A 20,932-nucleotide genomic window follows, 5' to 3' on the forward strand; every position below is an offset into this window, starting at 1 on the left:
GAGGAATCTACCAGGGGATTCTTCCACAGGTTAAAGTTTGAGAGCCACTGCCCTTGAAAGTTGCTAGTTGATCAGCTTAACTGTTTGTTTTTTTCTAATTAGAGGTACATGGTTGAATATAGATTTTCATCCTTTCCTCTCCATCTCTCCCCAAAATGATCCAGGAACTGGCTGAGTTACTGGAAGAAGAAAAGCTAAGTTGTGTGCCAGTGCTCATCTTTGCTAATAAGCAGGATTTGCTCACGGCAGCCCCTGCCTCTGAAATTGCAGAAGGACTGAACTTGCATACTATTCGCGACCGAATCTGGCAGATCCAGTCTTGCTCAGCTCTCACAGGAGAGGGCGTGCAGGTGAGAGCACAGGGAAGGCTTGGTCACGTGGCAACATGGCAGCCAACCTGGGGGGTCTTATTAGTTGTACTAACCTAATAGAAAAAGATATGAAACAAATAGCCTTTGGTGGGCCGATAAACTATTCCAGGATGTGAAGGCCATTGAGGAGTTTGGCTCTTTTCTACTTAACAGTCAATCTGATATCCTATAAACTGTTCTGGGAAAACCACAGATAAACCATCCCACATAAGCAATGAGCTTTCCCTGTTGGGTCAGAGTTCAGAACAGTCCTCAAAATCCTTTCTAACACTAGGGTTCTTTGGTGTTTGAGTTGGGCTTTTGTGTTGTGTCTGATATTAAAGATGCTAAATACCTGTCCTCTCAAGGTGAGGAGCCATCAGTAATCACGACCACTAGTTATCTTAGAAGTGTTTTTGTTTTTTCTGTTGTTTATCCCATTGTCCTCGGTGTTGGTTCCCCAGTGGGAGGTTTCTGCTGACAGAAAGCCCATGCTTTGTACTGATGTACAGTATACTGAAAGAGTAGCACCCCCCACCCCGTTCATTTGATATTAAAATTAGGGAACAAAATGGTTGTATCCCAGATAACTGAGAGGCTATATTCTCAAAGAATAATAGACAATTTCAGCTCTTGGTTCTTCCTACCATGCAGCCTCAAATCATTTGACACTATGAAGTCATCCCTCCAGGACTACTTCTTTATTCGGAAGCCCCAAGCACGTACCACATGCCTCAATTTAAACATCTGATATACCTGCCAGGGATGCGACAGTGCTATGAGAACTGGACAGTACTGCTGTAGGATGCTGTGGGGGATTAACAACGTCTAAAGAAGTTGTATCTTTCCTCATTGCCATATGGCATGTGTCTCTAATGGCATGACCAATTTGCTTTTCTCTGAACTTGGCATGTTGGGATATGAGCTTGAGATTTGATTCTTCATCATTGTCCTGCAGCTTCTTTCTATTTCCTTTCTAATATTCTGCTTCCCTCTTTCCTAAGACATTTGACACTGATTTGTCTTAAAACTGCTTGATGGCTTTTATCTCAAGCAAGTAATCACTTCCTAGAACTATCTCAATCAGTCCATCTGGTTTACTGCTTGGTTTTTGTTTGTTTTTGTTTTTTGTTACACAAGCAGCCCAGTCGTGCTTTTGTGTTTGACGTGTAAATCTGAGGGCAGACCAGTCAGCACAAGATGAGGACCTCCTTCTCCAGATACTCAGTACCTGCACCCTCAGAAGCCCCTCATGCGTGTGTGTGTGTTGTGGGACCACATAACTGGTCAGAAATTACCTCGTCTACATCCGTAAAATGGATTCTGGAGCTCTGTGGGTCTCCATGAGGTTTAGGTTGGGGAGAATTGTGGGGGTTTGGGGACTTTTTTAAAGCCTTATTTATTTCCTTCTTTTCTTCCTTTCCAGATTCTTATATTATAAAAGTTTTATATTCTCACTATTCTCACTGTTAATCATATAAAAGTATATAAAGTTAAAAAGTGAGAAGTTCTTTTTCCTCTCTCCTAGTATTCCACAAAGAAACTAACTACCAAAAATAGGTATATTCTTCTGTAGTCTCCCCTACACAATTGCAATTACAGATGCGATTATATATCTATTAGGTTTTGAATTATTGCATTTTCCAGCTTAATTTTCAAGCCTGCCCAGCAAGCATACTGCAACCCAGGATGTTTTTAAATAGGTAAACTATGATAATTTTATTTAGCTTTCTCTGGTTATAATGCATTTAAAAAAAAATTGAGTTTTGCCTGAAGTATTTCCCTCCGATGGTGCATATGATGATATTGATGAGACCTGAGGTTATTTTGTTGAGGATGAGGTCCAGGAGGGGTTTCTACAAACCACTTCAGCAAGAGAACTATGCCTTTCTAAATGGTTTAGAACACAGATAGAGAATATAGAAAACATCTTGAGGTTGGGGACTGTAAGGATGAAGCTAAAGAAAATAAATACATTTGGGGTGCATACTCATAAAAGCTCTGTAATCTTTTTTCCCTTGGTCAAAATGTTGAAAAGAAGAAAAAGCAAAGCAGGAATTAACAGTGAGGCTCTTGTTTGTTCAGCCAATCTTAGGGATATAAAAAAGGACTAGAGTTATCTAGAATTAGTATTTAGAATAGTGGCATTGAAGCCAGGGGCACTGCTTCAGAGGAGCCTGGAGGTAGTTGAGGGAGCTTGTGTCATTTTCTTCCCAACTGCCCCCCTGCCCCACGGAGATGACAAGGATGGAGCTCTATGAACCAGGTATGTTGCCACCAGAGAAATGCAGAGATTTTTAAGTCGCAGGATCTTTCAGCCAAAAAAGAGCCAGTGAACTGTCAGGCTGTAAGGGGGTGGAGGTAACCAGGGGAGGGCTTCTAAATCAACCAGTTTGAATGAAGTGAGAATATTAAGCATATGGTTTGATTTTGATAAGAAAGTTCTCAGATCAGGGAACTTTAGCAACTGAGTTCACAGGAAATGATATCAAGAGAGATTCAACAAAGAAGTATGAGCAAAAAAAAAAAAAAAAGATTTTATATGGAGGAGAAATAGTTTGAAGGTCACTTAATTAGTTTAGTAGATAGCACCATGGTGTATAGAATTGGGTAGTTAAAACTGGGATTTCAAGGTTAATGAGATTAGATTATGGTTAATAGAATGATATAAATTTAGAGAATTTAACCATTATTTGAAACAGGTTATTTAATAAAAATGTTAATTAAGAAGGGAATCTGCTGTCTATTTTCCTTTAATGGTAACCTTTGGGGACTGGAGAAAGGTCGTGGAGTTTTTCTGTGGCAATGCTTTTCCTTGTGAGGCCCTGATTGACCAAGCCCCTTCTTCAGATAATGCTTCTGACCTAAGTTCTTGCACATGCAGCCAGTTTCCTGGTTTTCACCTTAAAAAGAATCACTGAAATGGAATTCCTTTCCTGCCTTGATCAGATGAAGTGCAAGCTTTTAATGATTCTTACTAATTAAGGTGTAAAGTATTCCTAAAAAATGAAAGCCTTCACCAGAAAAATGTCCATAATATCTCATTGTTTGGGGTTCACTTTCCAACATGGATACTGTGTAATAATTACTAAAGTTCCCTAAATTCCTATTTCATCTTTTTTTTTTTTTTAATTAAAAGTTGATCAGTCATAGACAAAGCCACCAAAATGATCAGACACCAAATGTGTCATGTAGCATCTGGCACCCCAACTCTAATGACCCTGAAAGAAAATGTACAAAGGTGAAGAAAAAAAAAAAAAGACCTGGAATCTCTGTTATGGTTTCAAGTATTTGAAGACAGCATCTTTATTTATACCGTGTGTGCTCATGTATATATGTGTGCGTGTGTGTGTATTTAATCAAAGTATGTTTGGGAGACCTGGCTTATACTGATAAATAGTGGGCATCCTCGAGTGGGCAAGCCAGGGGAGCAGCCTCCTGTTTGTTAGGTGACAAACTCTATCTCTCTCACTGCCTAAGGAGGTGTGTCACTTTTCCTTAGGTGAGTGGCTTCAGTGCATGATGTGAGACTGTGGAAGGTAGTGATTCTTACGATGGATTTCAGGGCCCTGTTCTTGATGTTCTGTAGGCAAGTACCATGTATTGTCCAACAGCCTCTGCTCTGGTGTGAACATCAACTTTCGTGGGCTTTGAGGGAGTTTGGGACAGGTCTTTCTTTGCCCAATTGATGGTGACTCGGAGGCAGGTCCTTCCTTTCGTGTTATTAAAGCAGATTTTCAAGGGAAGCTGTCAAGAGCAGAGAATAGGTAAAGGGCACAGGAAGCTGAAGGAGAACATCAATCTTGGAAACTCTGTCCTGCTGTGAGGCCCATAGGCCAGGGGAGTGATCAGAATAGACCCAGTTATGTCAAGTAGATGAAGGCAGAGAGAGGAGAAACTGAAAAATGCCTGGGAGGATAACTTAAAACTCCCTCAGACAGACACCCTGATAAACATGAAGAAAGTCTCCCTCTGTGCCCTTGAGACTGGGCCAGGGTTGCTAGGGCCTCTCCTAGCATATAACATTTAGCACTGGGACTCGTTCTTTTCTTTTCCCTTGGGTGCCTAGAAAATAGTGAACAAAGAAGAAATCAATCCCTCTTCCACCTACAGACCTGAATTTGAACCCCAAACCATGGCTCTCCTTGCTGTTGTAGTTTCAGGTGTTTGAAGACCTGGTCCCTCTAAAATATCATGTGTGTGTGTTTAATTAAAATTACACTGGATTTGAATTCCTTTCATAGCAGATTTTGACCTGGTCTCTAGCCTTGCTGTTACAGAGACCTGCCTCCACCAATAGCCGTGAGCCAGCAGAAAGTTCCCCTGGGTATTGCTATCCATGCCACCATCTCATGCTCACCTTTTCTTTTCACATCTATCCCACATTCCCTCTCTTCCTCCCCCAAATAGGAGTGATGGTCCAGTTCACAGTTGTCTTTCGGACGCGTCACTCCCATAGAAAGAAAGGCTCATTAGCAGTCTGAACACTGACACGTGAGCTGCCCTTTAGAGTCAGCCTTGTGGAGGAACACTAAACAGTCACTAGCCCAGTTTGTTTTTTGTCTATTTTTCCTTAATCTAGGGGACTTCTCCCTTAAAATCCCCACAGAATTTTTTTTTTATTAAACTCAGTTTTATTGAAATACATTCACACACAATACAATCATCCATGATATACAATCCACTGTCCACAGTATGATAACATAGTTATGCGTTCATCACCACAATCTATCTCTGAACATTTTCCTTACATCAGAAAGAACCAGAACAAGAATAAAAAATAAAAGTGAAAAAAGAACACCCAAATCATCCCCCCATCCCACCCCATTTGTCCTTTAGTTTTTATCCCCATTCCTCCACTCATCCATACACTAGATAAAGGGGGTGTGATCCACAAGGTCTTCACAATCACACTGTCACCCCTTGTAATCTACATTATTATATAATTGTCTTCAGGAGTCCAGACTGCTGGGTTGGAGTTTGGTAGTTTCAGGTATTTACTTCTAGCTATTCCAATACATTAAAGCCTAAGAGGTGTTATCTATATAGTGCATAAGAATGTCCACCAGAGTGACCTCTCTACTCCATTTGGAATCTCTCAGCCACTGAAACTATTTCGTCTCATTTTGCATCCCCCTTTTGGTCAAGAAGATACTCTCAGTCCCACAATGCCGGGTCCACATTCCTCCCCGGGAGTCATACTCTGCGTTGCCAGGGAGATTTACACCCCTGGGAGTCGGGTCCCACGTAGGGGGGAGGGCAGCGAGTTCACCTGTTGAGATGGCTCAGTTAGAGAGAGAGAGGGCCACATCTGAGCAACAAAGAGGTACTCAGGGGGAGACTCCCACAGAATTTTGATGTTTTTAAAAGTTACATTTACCACTTCTTTCTAGGCCTGGCATTAGTTGTTACTGACTCCAGATGTACTCACAACTGCTTATCTGCAAGTCAGACCTCCGGTTTATTTTTAAATTTTCATATCCTTCTGTAGACTAAGAAAGAAAGATCAGGATATGTGATTTTGCTACCTCTCTGGTGCAGTGCCCTTTGTCGCCAGAAAAAATATTAATAGCAAGCATTATTTTATGTTTGCTGCATCCAGCTGCTTCTTGACCCTGAGGGCCTAATGGCCAATGGGACAAGCCACACTGCTCAGCAAGAGGCTGAGCTCCTCCTCATCTTAAAGCACTTACTGATGTGACGCGCAGTCGTCATGGCTTTCAAAACCGGGCCGACCCAACCATGGCTGCCACTGCTTCCTTCCGACCATAGAGCAGTGATGGATGCGTTGTAGGGAGATCACATTAAAAAGCCATACAGTGCGAGGCCGCTCTTCCCCTAGAAAGGAGATATGCAATTAGTCAGTTGCCACCCATATGGTTAGAGGCAGCCTTCGATTTTTCCCAGTCATTATAGTAGGGAACGATATCATGACATGGTAAAATTTATTCCCTCTCCATGGGGCCAAATAAAGCTCAGTATTTGAGGTTTGATGTCTCTCCCCAGTCTCTTATTATTGAATTGAAACGAATCAATTCAAATTCAGTTTCATCAAGATTGGTTGGGGGAGGTGCAGAGGTGGGGGCAGAACGGGAGGACTGTTCATCCCAGAAGATTGTCATTCCCTTGGTGAAAATCAGATGCACAGAAAATTGGCCAAACCAGTTTTTAACAGTAAAGGTTCAACCATTAAACAAACCTAAGAGTTCATTTCCTTCTTTTGGAGGCTGAGCAGTAACCTACTTCAAGTAAACGATCACCTTTTCTCAGTCATCTGTTTAAAAAAAAAAAGAAACTTGCCAAATTAAAGCAAGAGTGGTATGGCACTTTAATTTAAACGTATGAAGCAGAAGATTCCTCCCCCTGAAACTGTGTTGTCTCTAAATATAGAGTTTCCCTGGCGAGGGTGGGCTTGGTGAATAGTTAATGTGCTAGGATGACACAGCCAGGTAAACATCCAGGCTTTCACATGCATAGATACCTGGCAGCCCAGGAGTCTTGAACGCTGAGTGGCCACAAACAATCTCTGGCACCTTCAGAGCTACAGCAAAACTGTGCAGGGTGCTTGGTTGGGGGGCTACTCCAGCCTCAGACCCTTATATTCAGCTGGAAGTCATAATGAGGGAAAAACCAGAATTGCCTCTTTCCCAACTTCAGGGTGATTCCCAAGCCCTCCCTGAGCTTGAGGCAGAGCTCCTACCTCAGCAGTTGCCCTGCAGTCATTAAGAAAGGTAAATGATGCTGGAGCCAGATTGCCTGGGGTCTGTCCTGCTTCTGCCACTTATCAGCAGGTGGCCCTAGGAAAGTTACTTAACCCTTCTGTGCCTTCATTTCCTCATCTGTAAAATGGAAATAATAATAGTATCTATATTACAGGGTTGTTGAGGATTGAAAAATGAGAGCAAAATGCCTAAAGCTGTGCCAGGTACATAGCAAACCCTCAAATATTAGCTATTATTATTATTAATTTAACAGAAATAAATTAAGTGCTGTAGGCTGGAAGCCATGCTGGGTTCTGTGACTACAACCTCAAGCCAATCTGACGTGCACTGTCCCCTCAGGGATCTTGGACACACTGTCACCTTTCCTTTCCAGTTGGTGTCTTGGCAGAGCTTGCCCCGGTTTGATTTAAGATGATATTATCACCATGCGGCCTATTCCCCACACATACCCCCCACCTCCCACCTCCAGCTGAGGTTCCCCTCTGGGTAATAGAAGGCAGAACCCCTGTCCCCTGGCGCCTCCCCAGGCCAGGGCAGCCCTCGCTTTGTCCCCTTTCCACCCTCCCTGTGCTTCCCACACTCGTTGAGGGCGCTGGAGGCCTGGGGCTGGCACACCTGCTGGCGGGTATGGACCTCAGCGCTGTCTGCGGGCAGGACTGTGACTAGAGGGGCTTTGTCCCCACTAGCCCTCACGGACATCTGGAAGACACTGCCCCTCAGTGGGGCACCACTGTTTAAACCCCCTTCGCCTCCAGAACAGACACCCAGGACAAAGCTTCCCCTTGCCCTCCACCTTCTGCTTTGGGTTTCTGCAGCTGAGTAAATATTTTTCCTATCTCTTTGCCTGCATTTATCTTTAGTTAAATGTAATAAAAGAACCCCCCTCCACAGTCATAAAACAAGAGGAAAATGCTATTCATATCGTGTGGAAACACTGTTCTTGATTTCTCTGAGAAGATAGTTTGATAAAATGTTGTGAATCTTTATAAAGAAGAAAATATTGAGGCATGCACCTTGGATAGTGTCTGTGCGGGTTCCTCAAGATGGAAATGCTGCATAAGTGCTGAGCTATTCAGCTTCGCAGGCGAGGAGAAGATGGTTATCTTACTCATCTCTCTTTTATTTGTAAAAATATTTTTTGTCTCCTGACAGGTGATTGTTTTTTTTTTTCCTGGAAACCAATTAGCTACTAAAATTAAACATGCTTCTCTTTAAATTAGTCCTTTTCATAAAGTGGTCTTGAAATTGGCCTCAGCTTTACCGAGGCAGTGGCTGCCGCAGTTGTAATTGGAGGCCCATTTGGGGCCCACTTTCTCCCACCTCAGCTCTCCTCACCCCTCACCCCACGGCCGCCAGGTGCTCTCTACCTCTGGGCTTTTGGCCGTAGCCAGCCATATCTTGGCAAATGCCCTAAGGGCCGCTCTGGGACAGCCGTCAGATGATCTGGTTCTCCTACCCAAGCGCTCTGATGGCAGCCAGTGTAGTTTTAATCACTGTAAATTCAGGTTCTGGTCAGATTAGCCGGGAGATAGGATGCCTGCCGGTTGTTTTGCAGTGATGTATTGTTTGTGGGATTAATGTTCCGAATGGCCAAGGGTGTCAGCTGATATTTATTACTTTAAGCTGTCTCAGCTGTTCTCGTTCAGCAACTAGATCCATGGTCACAGGAAATGCGGGACTGCGCGGAGTATATGCCCTGATCTGGGTGCGTGCGGCCAGGACCTCAGCGAGCATGTGTGACAGGTGCAAGGGGAAGGGATTCATGGAGGAGCATCCTCTGGTTTTGTTCTGGGCTTGGGCGGGGACTCTGTAGCACACCCCTGAAGGTCGGAGAGCCTCTGGGGAAAGGGAGGGCATGCAGGTGTGGCTCCGAAGGAGGTTGAAAAGGAGGTCATTTCTGACAGCCCTGGCATCCATGAGAAATCAGGCCACCTGCCAGGTGGCTTTAGTATTGTGTGGTTTTTCCCTCTGTCCCTCTCCAGCCCTCTAGGAGAGGACACTTTCAAGGTCACTGTGCTTTTAAGGGAACCTTCTCCTGAGTTCCTCTGTTTGGTGGTGCTTAAAGCCTCAAGAATCAAGCCAGGCCCTTTTAAACAGAACCATAGTGCTGCACGAAGAGAAATAAATGCTCATTGCCCCAGTGTGTGTCTAGTAATGCACACTGCGGTTGGTTTGTTTTTCCAAAAAGAAATTTAATTTAACCCAAGTGTACACTGTCACACTGTAAACACACCAGGGCACCAGAAGGGTGGCTTATTGAATTTAATGCCCTAGCAAAGGTCAGCTTTTAGAAAAAGCCAAAAATGGCTGGAATCTTTCCTGATAGCTCTTCGCTCAGGCCTCAGAAAGGCAGATGTGTTTATTTTCCCTGAGGGAGCTCCTGAGGACCTATCTCAAGTTCAGACCCTGGGCCCTCTTCGTCCCATCTCCCTCCTCTGCTCTCAGAGGCCTGCCTCCTCCTCCAGGGAGGTCACTGTGCTTGGTCTTGTTCGTCCAAGTGGGTCCCTCCTGAAGGGGGACTGAGGACCCCAACCCCTTCCCAGGTTTGAGTGGGTGGTGCCCTCCTTTCAACTAACACTGCCTCTCTCTGCCCCTTTCCCTCAAAGGACGGCATGAACTGGGTCTGCAAAAATGTCAGTGCAAAGAAGAAATAAAACCTAGACGAATGGAGAAGCAGGAGCTGCGGGAGCCGAATTCTGTCCTGAAAAACACTAATTTGCTGCTTTCTGACCAAATGTTTTTCCATCTGTGTACAGCTACAGCTGTTTGAAGAGAGAGGAACAGCACAGTTTAAAAAAGAATCCCCATTCCAGCAGTAGGTTTAACTGATCTCTGAGGTTCAGTATCATTTTTCAAATAAAGGAATTATATTATATCCTCTGCATAATTGAAATAGTATTAAATGTCTCAAAGCACATGATTAGAAAATGAAATCTTTTAAATGAACAAGAGATTGCATTGCAGTTTAGACAATTCCAGTGGGCTTTTTTCTTTAAAAAAAAAAAAAGAAAGAAAGAAAGGAAAAGAGGAAGCAGCAGCTTATGCTGAGTTCATCTATGTTTACTGACCTGTCCCTTACATTCCCTTGTGGATTTAAAACCACAGACAGTGTTTGCTGGTGCTGGTCAGTGATTTTTACCATCACCAAGTAAGCCAGGGCTTCAGTCTGTCCAACAGAAACTGCTGGGGGGCGGGGGGGAATAGCAGATGATTAAACCATCTTGTCATGCAGGTAGGAGACTAGACTGTGTATGTACTCCTCACCCTTTGGACAGGGAAAAAAAAATCCTTTCTTGCAAACAAGTCCCTACAAAAACATACCCCGTCCCCAGCCCCCTAGCCAGCCACACAGGGAAGCAAATTCTTATGACTTTTGACTGTAATGACATCTGGAATGTAAGGAGAGGTGGGAGGTTTAATTCCAGAAAAATTACAAGGTCCTTAAAAAGCCCTCACACGGAGGGCTCAGGCTGGCGTAAACAGGCTTTCTCCAGTTCAGTGGAGCAATGAGCGGGCGACTCTGAGATTAACTGGCTTCTCTGCTGCCATCCTATAGAAGGGATTTCTAAAGCTCAAAGAATTCTGTATTTAGATGATCACAATAGGCTGCTGCTATCAGATTTTAAAAATAAGTGCAGCTTTACCATGAACCTGCTCTACTGCGAAAAGCCAGGCAGATCGATTTTTAGAAGAGATCAATTTTTACAGAGCCGGCAACTTTGTGGTGTGGGGTGATCACAGTGGAGAGGTTTGCTGCCAGGAAGAACACGGGTGTGCATGATTCCAAGGGGTATGCCCAGGGGGGGCAGAGTCACCCCCACTGCTGGCCTCCTCTGTGCTCTCTCCAGCTAAATGTTGATTGATGGAAGAAGGATGGCAGGTGACTTCTCCTGCCCCATAATGTAAAAATAACTTGTTTCCTTGAGTCTTAAGAAATCCCTGGCTTCAAACATGGGAAAGCAGGCCAGAGCATCGCCTGGCTCCTGAATTAAACTCTGTTCTGGTGCCTGAGTTCAGGGGTCTTCAGAGAATGAATGAATAAGAGACTGTCCTGAGCCTGGTGGGTTGCAGGAGGCTGGCTGCCTTCTCTTCCTGGGAGGTGGTCCTTCCCAAACCCACCAAGGCATGTGAGCCGACCATTGGGGCCTCTCCAGCCTCCAGCCCTCAGTACCCAGCTTTTTCTGGACAGGAGTTGTGCAGATGAGACAAAAGCATGGCCAGTTTCAAAGGCGGTCTGGGGTGAAAATCATTAACAAAGTCAGGCATGAGACTGTACCCTGGGTTTGCTGTGGACAGACCTGTAAGAACTTGCAAAACAAAGGAAGATGAGGTTTTTCAAACCACTGAGCTAGTTGCTCCCTGCAACCTCCTCCACTGGCTTTTCTGAATCACCCAGATGCCTCTCTAGCTTTGAACAGTCAAAACAGCCTTACAAGGAACCAGAAACTTCCCTTCTACTAGGCTGCAAATGTGGCTCCTGTAAATTATTTTCCCTTCTAAACAGTGCACCAGGGATGTTATCTGAGGGGGAAAAAATGCCTGCCTTGGGGTCTGCAATTTTGGAACACTGCGATATGGAACTTGGACTCTGGAGAGTTTGTAAAATATCCTTGTTCTTTTACCACCAACTTAGAGAACTGTTTTTAAAGAGTCCTCCCAGGGCTCGTGGACAGAAGCCACTTGCCCTCCTCTGATAACAGCCTCAGTACATGTTCAGATTTGCTGTTCAGCTAGAGACAGGGACCTTGTGGGTGTCACCAGTTCACATCTTCTCTTTGAGCCCTGTTGTTGCTCCCCACCCCCCACCCCCACCTCGGGGCTCGTGGAGTAGATGAGAGAAGTCTGAAAAATTCAGAGTTTGAAGGCTCCCATTTGTAAAAACAAAATCCTTTTAAAGTCCCTTTTCTTCTCCCCAGTCCCACCCCCACCACCTATAGCCATGGCCAGAAAACAGAATTTGAAGCTGGAAAGGGGATCCCCCTTTTCCCATCCTCTCGTGTCCAATAAGTCAAATGTTAGTGAGGCTCTTGCTCAGGCACGACTGTGTCTGAATGTGCGGGAGAGAGGGTCGGGGCTGAGAGGGCAGGCAAGGCCTGGGACGGGCCCATGCTGTGTGCCCAGGCCAGTTGTGGGAAAAATTTGAGTCCTTCCCCTCCCCTCCTCCCTGCTGGCTCCTCCCGGCCCTGCGGGGCTCCTTTTGGCCGGGTTCCCTGTGCCCAGTGCAGTACACCCTTTCCCCTTCACTCTCCCTCGGTTACTATGGAAACCAGGGTGTCATTGATATGGGCTGAGCTGGGGAACATGTCGGTGCACAGCTGAAAGTCAGCGATTATCCTGGCGGAGGGAAATGCTGGGTCCAGGTTAAAGGAGCTCGCGGCCCCCCCAGCTGCTGAGAGGACAGTCCCGTGGCCCCCTCCCGCTGCACTGCTCTCACTCCTGGCTTTTGACAAATTAATTTCCCTCTGGGCTAAAGTGGTGGCTATTTTTATGCCACTCCGCGCCCCACCCTCACTGCCGGCCGCTCCTTATCCAGCCTGGCCTGGAGGGTGACACCATGTCACCCTCACCAGGATTCATCCTTCGGTTCCCGCCAGAGTTTGCTTTGATTTCTCTTTCCTTTCCTTCTCAGGGACCAGTTCTGAGTTCCTTTTATTTTTAGCTCTGCACTCCATGTGGTTTCAGGGTTCAGTCTGATCCACGGAAAGGTTCTTTTTTTAATAGTCACTTTTGAAAATGATAATCAAAGGAAGGGACGTGGTGTTTGGTCATGTGGAAAACTTAATGTATAATTTAAATGTCTGTCAAAAATCTGGCAAATAAAATTTAGCTGGAATGAAGGCAATTTGGAATGAGTTGTGTTTTTTGCTGAAGCCGAGAGTTTGTCCTTTCGGAGGTTAGCATTCCTCAAGGTGCTTTTTTCGAGAGGATATATTAATACCAATCACAACAATAATATGAGTACCCCTTTATTAAGCCCCTCCTCCATGCCAGGCACCTCACATACATCATTAGTCCCACATTACAGTTGAGGAAACAGAGGCACTGGCCCCAGCTCAGGAATTGCCCCAGATCACACAGCCATGAGGTGCAGGTGGGGCCTGGAACCTGGGTCCTGCTGCTGCAGCAGGCTGCCACCCCCCAGGTCAAAGAGAGCCAATGGCCCATTTCCCTGGAGATTCAGTCCCCAGCTTTCCCAGTCCTCCTGAGGCTCAGACTCCTCCCACACACCCCTCCACACCATAGGTCTCTTCTGACCAGCACTGCTCCCCCGGGGTTTCCTGTCCCAGGTTCTGGGTGTCCTCTGTCCTCACAGCAGCACAACCATGAATTTTGTATTATCCTTTGCACAGGTCCAGCCCCACTGACATGAAAAAGAAGACAATTGGAAGACTTAGGGCTGGAAGGGATACTGGCAATTACGTAGCACGTAATACTAGGCCTTCCTTTTATAGAAGGGGTTCAGAGAGGGGGAAAGACTTGCCCAAAGTCACACAGTAGATGGCAGAGTTGACACCAGTCCAGGCCCTGCCCTCTGGAGCAGTAAAGTGTGGCTTGGCTACCGCTCCCATGGGCCAGCCCTGCAACAGCTGCCCTGACTGCCAACCTCCCAGCTCTTCCCCCACTCCTGTCTTCCCCTTCAGCAGGCTAAAGACACATCACCACGGCTGGTCCCAAAGGGTCCCGCCTTTAAAGGGCAAGCTGTTGACAGAACCAGAGGGGAGCTGGAGGCAGGGGGGAAAGGAGGGAGGCATCAGGGTTAGGGCAGCCAGATAAATTACAGGACACTCAGTTAAACTTGAATTTCAGATAAACCAAAAATTTTAGTATAAGTATGTCCCATGCAATATTTGGGACATACTTATAGTACAAAAAAATAACTCACTGTTTATCCAAAATTCCAATTTAGCTGGCCATCCTGGATTTGGGGGGGTGGGGGGCACATGGAGCAGGGTGTTTTTGTTTTGCCGAACCTGGCAGCCCTACTCAGGGCTCCCTGCTCAATAAAAGGACAGTGTGGTACAATTTAAACAGTGTGGTCTCTAGAGTCAGAGAGACCCACGGTTAAGTCCTTGCTCATCCTCAGATCGGCTCTGTGTTTGTGGGCAAGTTACCATCTTTGAGCCCTGGTCTTCATCTATAAAATGGGGCTAAAGTGTAGGGAGATATTAATGAGACGTCACGTAAAATGCCCAGGCCCAGGGCAATGCCTGGCACACAGGAGAACACTGCATGCCTCAGCCTCTTATCTGCAAAATCATGCCTCAGCCTCTTATCTGTAAAATGAGGTAATAATCAGCAAGCTCACAGAGTTGTCAGAGGAGTAGATGACATTCTGTATGGACAGTGCATTTGTAGATGCTAAATGATCAGTATCTTTTATAATAACTGGCAGAAATTCTGGAGCCCAGGACTTCCCAGGCCCCCAAGGCCTCTGTCCCTCACCTCCCAGGTGGCTCTGTAACTCTCAGGGCCACAAGCGGACCAAGCCTTCAGGGAGGTGCTGGCAGACCCCTCCTCTTAGGGCTCCCAGGGCCACCCCAGCCACACCTCCTGCAATTAGATTTTTAAGTGGGAACAGGCTTTTGTCAGAGGCTCCTGATTGGCTCCAGGCAAAAACACAGTTTAGCACTCAGTCAAGCTGCATTTTGGGGCCTCTAGCTCCTTCTCCCCCCTCATCCCCCTTAATTGCAATCTGTTCAGTAATTTCGTTTTCCAATACTGCAGAACACAGAGAAGCTAAAGCCACCAGGAGCAGGGCTGGGAGGAGGGAAAGAGCTCCCGCGGCCTGCAGTGCATCCCCAGGTCCAGCACTCGGTGTGTGTGTGTGTGTGTGTCTGGAACGAGACACACAGGAACATGCAGAGATGCGGCCAACGACCAGGCCAGGGCACAATTTAAAGGGGGCACCCCCTTCCATCAGGCACTTCACAATTATCGTCTTATTTATTTCCGAGGGGGATTAATTTAATTTAATTCTAGGATCACATAGAAAGAAAGGAGCAGAGTCAGGACTTGAACCCAGGCCTGACAGCAGGGCCCTCGGTTCACACTTGATATCTTTTACCCTTTTGGCTTCTAAAGCTTTGCTCTTAGGAAAGGAATCTTCCTGCACAAAGGAACAAGGAGAAGTTTCTTTTCCCAGAGTGAACTGCAGTGTCCCAGGGAAAAAAAGCCTTTGCTAGAGAAATGAAATATTAATGGCAGAATTGCAGAGAGCAAGCTGAGTCAAGCTGAGGAAGGAATCTAAGGGAAAACTTGCTTGGAGACCCGAAGCTGATAGGTACAAGGATTTGGAGCGGAACATTAGCTAGGCAAACTACTTACTGCTCCTTTTAGTAATTAGCTGATTTGATCCTTTGATTAGCCCTACAAGATGGCCATTACTATCCTGACTTCCCAGATGAGGAAAACAAAGCTCACAGAGGTTAAGTCACCTGCCTAGAATCACACAGCTAGGAAATGGCTTAACTGGGATTCCTAATAACTCTGAAAAGTCCATTGCCCTAATGCTGAAAAAGCAGGTCCTTTAACTGCTAGGTGCAGCTGGGAAATGCGGCTCCAGGAAGCTCTAGGCACCCTTGACAGTCCCCCCCTTCAGGATCCACAAGGCCTATCCCCAGAGTCACAGAGCTGGCTGCTGCTCGGGAGGCCACCAGCAGAGGTGGCCAAAGGAAAGAGGCTGGGGAGTCCGTCTGGGCTCTGGCGTGGGATCAGCTGCCTGCCTTCCCACCCAAGGCTTGGCAGCCCCCTGAATCCAGTTCACTGGCCCAAAATGGAGGCAAGGGAGTGTTGAAGCACAAGGGCAAGCAGCCCTGAAAATCAACACTGCTGGAGGGAAAAGCGGAAGGACAGACTACAGAACAGATGCATAGACTCTCCACTGAACGTCTCTCCTTGCCTTGTTGAGGGAAGGCATGTTCCAGAGGCAGGGGAAGCTGTCACCTGGGCCACCACTGATTCCTATGGGAGAGGATGCTCCATGCCTGGGTGCAGGGCTTGGCACTAGCTGAGGGCCCCTCAGCTAGGTGCCTTGTGTAAGGCAAAGCCACACAGCTGTGCCTGGTGGCCCTGCACCCCCCACCCCTGCCCACCAGGCCACATACCCTGAGGGTTTGGAGCCCCGCATCCTGCCTGCCCTGGCCTTCCTTGCTGTCAAGAGGTCAGAATTATGCAGAATCCTGCTGGCACATCAACCTCCCTCTTTGGACTCTGTTTTGGGGGCACCAGGGCAAGCCTGATCTGGGGTTTTCATAGATGAAGGGGGCTTCCCTTGAGCCTCTAGATGACAGGGCCAATGCAATTTTCCTGCCTAGAAGCTACAGATGGCATTTGGAGAGAAGGGGCTAGAGAGCTTTGATTTGTAAGAAATAGGCCGCCTTCCCCCAGGTTCAGCCTGAATTTCACCCTGACTCCCCTGCCAGCTTCATTCCCACCCTGAGACCTCCAGATCTGGCAGAGCAGTGGGTTGGAAGAAAAAGAGGGAAGAGGGGGCATTCAGAGGCTGGGATGCTGATCCAGGCCGAGGGGAGGGATCTGCACAGCTGCACGCAGTCTCTCTACCCCCAGTCTGTGAATGGGCACGGCACCCCCTCCCACCCGCCTGCCGCCGCTCCTGAAACAGTTGGGCCTAATGAACGCGAGGCCAGCAGGGCAGATGTGTGCATTATCCATATGCCTGGGGAGGTGTATATTTATCCTCACGTCCTGCCCCACCCTGCAGCTGCTGCCACCCCCTTTGCCAGGAGGGTGAGCAGGCACGCGGACCCAGGCCGTTCCCAGGGCCCCCCCCCTTCCTCCAGCCCTCCCTCCCCAACCCACGCCCACAGCCGTCACTTGACCCATTTTGGAGGCAGAAGTTGGTATGTGTTTGAGAGAGAGAGAGAAAGCACAAGTATGCACACATCATTTCCCCAGTTGGTGCTTTTGATTTCCTCTGAAATATCTTGATTGCGGACGTACAATGGCATCTTGCTGCCAGTGCTCCCTCAGCAGCTTCTGGCTCTGCGCCGCCTTCTCCCCGGAGCAGGAATTTTCTGCTGACTCGGGGGCCACGGCTGCTGGCAGGCAGAGGAGGCCCGAGCCAGGCATCCATCCCTCCGCCTGAGTAGTGGGACCTGGCAGCCTCGCCTCAGTCATTCCTGCTCCCTGGACCGGGGCCTGTCTGCACCTGCACCCTCTACCTCCACTCTCACCCGCATTGCCCTCGGCCTCCTAACAGACCACCTGCCTCCCCCTATTGGCTGCTCATTCCCTTTGTGGTCAGAGCCATTGTTCTAAAACACCATCCCCTGCTCAGAGGCCTGAAGAGACCCTGCTGCTATGGGACATTCAAGCCCAAACTGTTTAACTGTTTAAACTGTCATTTAAAGCCCCTCTGGGATCTGAACCCAAACTTTTTTGACCGGCTTGTCAACCATGGGCTCTCACACAGAAGCTCCACCTGAGCTATCCTCACTGACCCCCTAACATCACCCTCACAATTTTGTTTCTACACCTATACTCACAACAATCTCCTCCCTGAGGTATCTGCTCCCTCTTTTTTGCTTCTCTTACTGTCTCCCCAAGAAGATAGCCTGATACCCTCCAGCCCACAGGACTCCCTCTTAGTGCCCTAACTATCCTAGGCATTTGGCATTCATTCATTCATTCATTCATGCAGCAAATATCTCTTGAGCAGGGGCAAAGTACTTACGATGTCCTGGTGTCCTGGCCCCTGTTCCCTCACTCCCTCATTGACCTCATCACTCACTACTCGACCCCCTAACCCCCCACTCTCTCCAGCCATACTCACCTCCTTGCAGTCCCTGATACAAGCATCTTCTGCCTCAGGCCTCTGCCTAGAATATTCTTCCTCCAAATACCCTCAGATCCTGCTCCCTCACATTCTTGTGGTTTCTTCTCTATGCCACCTTCTCAGTAAAGCTTTCTGTGACCTCCCTATATAAAAATTACCCTGCCCCCTCATTCCTCACTGACATCCTCTACCCCACTCACCTTGCTTTATTTTTTTTTAGTACTTACCACCAACTCACATATTTACTTATTTATTGTTCATCATCTGTCTCTTCCCCATTAGGCTGTAAGCTCTAAAGGACAGAGAGTTTGTCTGTTTTGTTACCGATGGCTCCTCAAATTGGAACTGTGCCTGGCACTAGGAGGATCTCAATAACCATTTTTAAATGAATGAATGAATCAGGCACTGTGCTAGGCTCTGGAAAATCAGCCATTATATCAGTATATTATTATATTTCATGTTTTCAAGGGACTCACAGGCTAGTTGGATTAACCACCATGTAAAGCACAGTTAGTTGCTATACCAAGTGGGAGAGCTAAGGGCATGGGTATATAGTTCGCCCAAAGGAACGTGCGCATTGAGATAGCCAGCGACGCCGACTATGCCAGCACCAGCCTTTGCACTTCACAGGCATCATCTCATCACTCTGGAAAGGCTAGGGGAGGGTTGCAACAGAGGGGCTGAGACCCCTACGTAGACATTCAGACAGGGATCAGCAAGTTCAAAGCCACTGGGACATGGAACCACTTGGGCAGTTGGAAGATTGACTGTAAGCATATGGTTTAATGGGTGGGGTCCAGGGAAGTGCAGCTGGCAGGATGGCATTTGATGTGGCTGGTGAGTCCCTATCAGGCCAGGAGCTGCCCATTTGCTTTTGTGCCCCCTCCCTGCTCTGTGCCCTGAAGCGGGCACACACATGGTGATAACATCCAATTCACAACCAGACAACCAGGACACCCATATGTCAAAATGACTCAACACCATCTTTCCAGGTGGACCAGAAGCCTGTGCCATCCCTAACACTCCGTTTTTAGACACTTCCCATTCCATTTCTGCCCTGCAGTTTTGAGATGATACCCACATGCCACCTCTAACTCCCCATTCTACAAGCTGTTGAAAACCAACCCATGTACCACGCCCCACAACACCCTTTTCTTGCCTCAATATAAATAATGAAAAACAACCTTTAGCCCAGAGCAGATGGGATCTCTTCCAGAAAGACTTGATTATTGAAGATCTAGTGCAAAGAGAAGCCTTGAATATCTCAGCTTACTGCAGTTGAGAGAATTAACCACACAGCAATTAAAGACTGCTGGTCTCCCATGGAGGAAGCATGCACATACCCCCAGTGCAGAACTCTGGGGTAAATTCATTGGCAATTTCCTGTATCATAAATGCTAGGGATAGGGGATTTCAGGGAAGCAGCCATGGAAACTTGACGGCTTCTCTCACTCAGGGGGTGTGGTTCCCACACATCGTGGAGAATATGGTAGAGCCCCAATTTCTACCCATCCGATTTCTATTTGTTATTTAGAAGAACTTTCACTGTGGAGGTGGGTGTCTTGAGGTTGTAAGCCCTCTGTCACTAGAGGAATTTGGGCAGAGACTGAATGCATCCTGTTCTAGAAGGGAAGAAAGTCTTTAGGTTGCAAGTGAAAAGCATACAGCGTTGAGGGGAGAAAGAGAGAAGCTGAAGGAAGAAGCTAATGTTCTTAAAGCCAGCCCCCTCCTGATCCAGGCCGGTAACTTCTCACCATAAGCCCCCAAACCTAGCTGCCTTTGTCCCCACATTCTGATTGGTTTCCTGTTCCCCTCAGTCTCCAAAGAAGTTTCTGGAATCTTAGCCTTGGAAGAACTTGAATCCCAGGCTCCTGCTCCAGCACTTCTGCACAAAGTATAGGGCAGGGGCAATCCAAGGGTGCCCCGAATTCCATCTGTTGTCCTGTTAACTAGAAGAAACAGGTCTCAGAAGGTTCTGGAACCATTACCAGGATCCTGGGTTCTGGAGACCACTGTTTCTTAAGCACCTCTATAAAAGTTTTCCAAAGCCATACAAGGAGCTGCTCACTTTAGAAAAGGAGCTAAAATTAAGGTGAGGTCTGTCCAGGAAAACCCAGGAGTCATTGTTCCACGTCCCTTCACCCCAACCTCTCAGGGTGACCACCCCACCCCTTCTTTTTCAGGCTTAGAGAGCTAGGTTGGGGAGGGCTGTTCCAGACCCCCCACAATTTACAGGAGGCTGGGCTGGGATAGGGATTGCCCCAGGAGGTCAGGTGTGGTTCTGAAAGTGTTAATCAGTTCTCCCCACGCCCAGGAGGAGAAGAGAAAGGTGTCTGCGGAAGGGGCCTGGTGACAAGGAGAGAGCCTGAGTGGGTGGGTGTGATAGGGGCCTGTAAGAACCAGAGTGAGGTTTGAACGTGGGCTTTTGGCTTCGACTGCGGGGCCTGGGGCGCTGACTCAGCGGAGTCGGTCGTCCCGGGTGTTCCCGGCTGCCCGCCCCCGGGGTGCCCTTTGAAGCCGGGAGGGGGCTTTGATCTGGGGTCTGCCGGGCGCTCAGCTGCCCAGGCCAGATGCGCTGGGGGAGGGGGCGGAGGAGCCGCCCTTCCCCCGACCCCCCTGCACCCCCTCCTCGGCGAGCAGACTGTTTCCGGCAGTTGCTGGGGCGGGGTGGGGGTGGGGTGGGGGGCAGCTGAGCGCCCCTCAACCCAGTCCTGCAGCTGTTTCCCAGCTGCCCGGCCCCACCCCAAAGACAGCTGGGAGCGAGGCTGAGGGAGGGCGCCGGGAAGTGGGCCCAGCTGCTCGGTCCCGGGGCTGGGACCGCGGGGAGGGCGGCGACATGAAAGACTTTGGGTCTGCGGGGGTGGCGGCCCGAGGAAACCCCCCGGCGGTCGCCCCCTTCCCGCGGGCTCCGCACATCTGGGCCCCAGGAGCCACCGCCCGGGAAGGCCGCCGGCCGGACACCCAGGCCTTCCCGGAAAGGGGAGGGCGCGGAGGGCGCCGCCCGGGGCTGGGAGGTGCGAGCGCCGGTATCTCCCGGTCGGGTTGCGGGTGCGAGGCCGGGGCGT

General features: G+C 48.1%; 1 protein-coding gene across 1 annotated transcript in view; it reads left to right on the top strand.

Annotated features, from left to right (window-relative positions):
• Positions 1-12,017, top strand: part of ARL3 (ADP ribosylation factor like GTPase 3) — a 35,021-nt gene extending 23,004 nt beyond the window's left edge. Inside the window, exons 5-6 of the mRNA XM_037804471.1 lie at positions 165-350; positions 9,679-12,017. Coding sequence (XP_037660399.1) covers positions 165-350; positions 9,679-9,726 — 234 coding nt within the window. The 3' untranslated portion in view covers positions 9,727-12,017. The remainder of the gene's footprint in view (positions 1-164; positions 351-9,678) is intronic.
• The last annotated feature ends 8,915 nt before the right edge of the window (positions 12,018-20,932 follow it).

Source organism: Choloepus didactylus, chromosome 15 (assembly GCF_015220235.1).
Source record: "Choloepus didactylus isolate mChoDid1 chromosome 15, mChoDid1.pri, whole genome shotgun sequence".
NCBI classification, from domain to species: domain Eukaryota; kingdom Metazoa; phylum Chordata; class Mammalia; order Pilosa; family Megalonychidae; genus Choloepus; species Choloepus didactylus.